This window comes from Drosophila gunungcola, unplaced genomic scaffold, assembly GCF_025200985.1.
Source record: "Drosophila gunungcola strain Sukarami unplaced genomic scaffold, Dgunungcola_SK_2 000001F, whole genome shotgun sequence".
NCBI lineage: Eukaryota > Metazoa > Arthropoda > Insecta > Diptera > Drosophilidae > Drosophila > Drosophila gunungcola.
Window position 1 is genome coordinate 8,559,637 of NW_026453197.1, and position 3,578 is coordinate 8,563,214.

At 37.2% G+C, this 3,578-nt stretch overlaps 1 protein-coding gene across 1 annotated transcript; it reads left to right on the forward strand.

The window, feature by feature from the left end:
* Positions 1–266: 266 nt before the first annotated feature.
* On the forward strand, positions 267–982 carry LOC128261610 (dynein axonemal light chain 1). The gene has a single exon (XM_052995392.1). The coding sequence runs from the start codon at positions 353–355 to the stop codon at positions 899–901; it is 549 nt and encodes a 182-aa protein (XP_052851352.1). The 5' UTR covers positions 267–352; the 3' UTR covers positions 902–982.
* The last annotated feature ends 2,596 nt before the right edge of the window (positions 983–3,578 follow it).

Here is a 3,578-nt window from a genome sequence, read left to right on the forward strand (position 1 = left end):
ACCAATTATTAACTTATCTCATCAACAATTTGTAATTTGATTAAATAAAATTGTTTTATTTGTAACAACTTATATGTGCAAGAACTCTTAAGAGAATAAGAATTAAAAACTTCTATATGCAAAAACTTACGATTTTTGGCACAAGTAGATTTAGCCATTTCGGCACACCACTTCATAAAAAAAACTTACAATCGAGAAATTGTTTATTGGAATAACCTTTTTATATGAATTAAGCAATAAAAGAGAAAAAAGGAGGCCCTGAAAAACTATTTTACTTTGAATTTTATTCCATAACTATTAAATTTCCTGACTCAACATTAAAAGAGAATAGAAAGTCAAGCCGATACTAGTCATGTCGAAGCCCACAAGCCTGAAGGATGCCCTAGCCAAGTGGGAGGATCGCAATAAACAGCCGGCCAGCACCGCCACAGATATTGGTCTCCAGTTCCAGTATCCACCGATCGAGAAAATGGATCCGATTCTCAACAGTCTGACCGAGTGCCAAAAGCTCAGTTTGTCGTCAAACATGATTGAGAAAATTAGCGGAATTTCAGGAATGAAGAATCTGCGGGTCCTCAGCCTGGCCCGCAACAATCTAAAGGCTCTCAATGGCATCGAACCGTTGGCTGAAACTCTGGAGGAACTGTGGGTCAGCTACAACAACATCGAGAAGATCAAACCCATCGAATCGATGAAGGCCCTGCGAGTCTTCTATATATCCAATAACGTTATCAAGGACTGGGTGGAGTTTATGCGCATGGCCATTCCACCGAACCTCATCGAAATCACATTCACTGGCAATATCCTGAGCGAAAATATGGAACCGGCTGCTTTTACCGCCGAGGCAGTGCGTCGTCTACCAAATCTGAAGAAGCTCGACGGGGAACAAGTCATTCGTTAAAAGGAAAACACTACGCACTGCAATGTTGTTATGTTCAAAATAAAGGGGAGGCAAAAGTCGAGCAGAACCTTTGACACTAGTGTTCGACTAATTCACTGCCAACAATACAGGGCTAAAATCAAGGATTACTTCGACGGCTGTTCGTATGTGATAGGTTAGGCGTTTGAGCAGAAAACATTTTTCCATTGAATTTCTTATTTTTCGCTTTGGCACGGCTTGTAAAGGCATTTTCCAATTTTCAATGCGTTTCTGTTCCTGCTGATGAGCTCCATTGTTTTGCTGTCTCTTGTTGCCCCAGACTGCTAACCTTAACCCATTGCAAAATATTTTTGCTTAGGGAAATGTGAATACTCTGACCGCAGTATTTATCTGAGTTTCTTACAAATTACAAAGTAAATCAAACTATTGTTTTATGATTTCCAATCAGGCTTTCTAATCATCGTTGGAATTTAGTTTTGATCATAATAATGAAGCACAATATATTTTGAGTATTTTAGAAGAGTATCGCCAGCTCTATTACCTTTAAATCTTTTTTCACTATTGTGTATTTTGTTTTCTAAGTTGAACAAGTTTGAGCTCCTGTTTTTCGTGTACTGCATTGTTTGCATATTCTGGAGTTGTTAAGTAATGAGCTTAACCTTTGCTACTTGGGGGCGTGTTGTCCCCAAAAATGTGGTTAGTTCTAAAATTAAAGTAAAAAACTAAAGAAGCTTATTGAATATTTCGTAACAAACCCCGTTGTTACTTGCTGACTAAGTAAATAAGAACACAGGATTTATTTCAATCAATAGCACATAATCCATCAACAAACAATACATTTTTAGTACTGAAACATAAGCCAACAAAAATATTAAGAAAAAGTGAAAACAATTGAGGCGATCCATAGGTTTGCCTAGTTGTGCTTTCTGTCTGCACATGGCATTTGTTTTTGTGCATAAATAATCAACAAAGTCAATGGAGAGAGATGGCGGCTGGTCATATATTTTTGGCAAACAGACAACTAAACAAAATCTATGCGAATGTGAATTTTCTGTCTGCCAAACCGAAGGACACCAGATAAAAACGTTGAATAAAATCATAAAAACGGCAGCCAAATCCCAGCCAAAATCTAAGCAAACCCATGCAAACCAACCCAATTGCCAGACACGAAAGTTTAATGATACTTTTATGTCTTTTCGATTTAACAACTTCTCCATTATGGCTGTTCTTGCTGTTCTAGCTGCTGCTGCTGCTGCTGCTGGTGCTGTTGTTATTTGATAAACAATAATATTAATGTAAACATGAAGGCCGTCCATAGTTCGACATTTTGGCAGACAAACAGCCAACGAGACAATTGTACAATTGGATGCACACAAAAATATTTTCTGGCAGCCAGACTTGTCGCTTGGCTGATTAGGCGAGCAAAATGAAGATAAAAACTTGTTTTAAAATAGTAGTAGAAAACTTCGTTTAACATGCAATTTAACAATTCGGAGCTTCAGTAAATTAGACAAAAAATTGTGGTATTATAAATTCATTGTGCATTGATTTGTATTTATTTATTCAATAAAATTTTAAAATTGGGTATTTTAAATTAGAGAAAGTTTTGAATGATATTTCTGTTGCCATTATATTAAAAAGCCTCAAATAAATATGGTTTTCTTTTAGGTTTATAAATCAAATATTAAACTTTAAAACAGGGAACTGACTGGGAGTAATAAATCGTGAAACTTCATTATCTCTTTTCGGGAATGCACTTCCTCCGTCAAGCCAAACAAATACTAATATTTAAGCTGTCCTCAAATTAATTGAATTTAACCTTTAAAATGTAACAATCGTTGTTTCCCCGACCGATTGAAAAATATTGTGAGAGCAATCTTAATGCCAAATGCCGAAAAGGTTTGTGGGTGTGTGTTTGCGAGGGCTTATACAAAATTTACGTTACAAGTTTGTGTGGCCAGCTCTGGCCGTGTTGTTCTGGTCGTTGGCAACTCTGGCAATGACAACACCGAACCGAGCTACAACACTCTCTTCCCCGAACAATCCCGCACGGATATGTTAGTGTGGGCGGTTGTGCGAAACTTGGAGTGGTTTTTGCGCTGTGGTTGAGCAATCGTCTGTGTTTGTGCTGCGGGCCGGGTTTTATTTTTCACATTTTTGCACTTGCTGTGGTCAAGGGTTGTGTCGGTGTTGCCAAAGTGTTGCCATATATTCTAAATATGTTGGTTCGCCCTTGTTGGCCAGTTGCGGCGGCCACCGTAAGAGTGGCCAAAACGACAGTTAAACGCAAAACGGTCGAAAAGGCCACTTGGCAAGCTAAACGCGTGATTTATGCCCCAACCATGATAAGAAACAGCAGGAGAGAGAAAAAGAGAAGAGAGTTAACAGACGGAAAGGCAGGTGGAAAAAAGGAACATTAAATTTAACTTTCCCTAAATTACAGGGTTTGAATTTAGCTTTATTTTCTATTGCAAGTTTAAAAGTCATTTAAAAATTAAAAGCACTACTTGGACAAGCTGATCAAATTTAAGAAATAAGTAAGAATTTGTTAATAAATTTATGAAAGCGAAGATAAGCCAAAAAAATATAAAGGTAAAACACTTATCCTTATATCATAATATGCTAGTTAGAAAAAAATGATTTCAATACCTGTTTGACTAGTTCTGCTAGTTTTTCAAACACTTAATTTTCTGCTCCC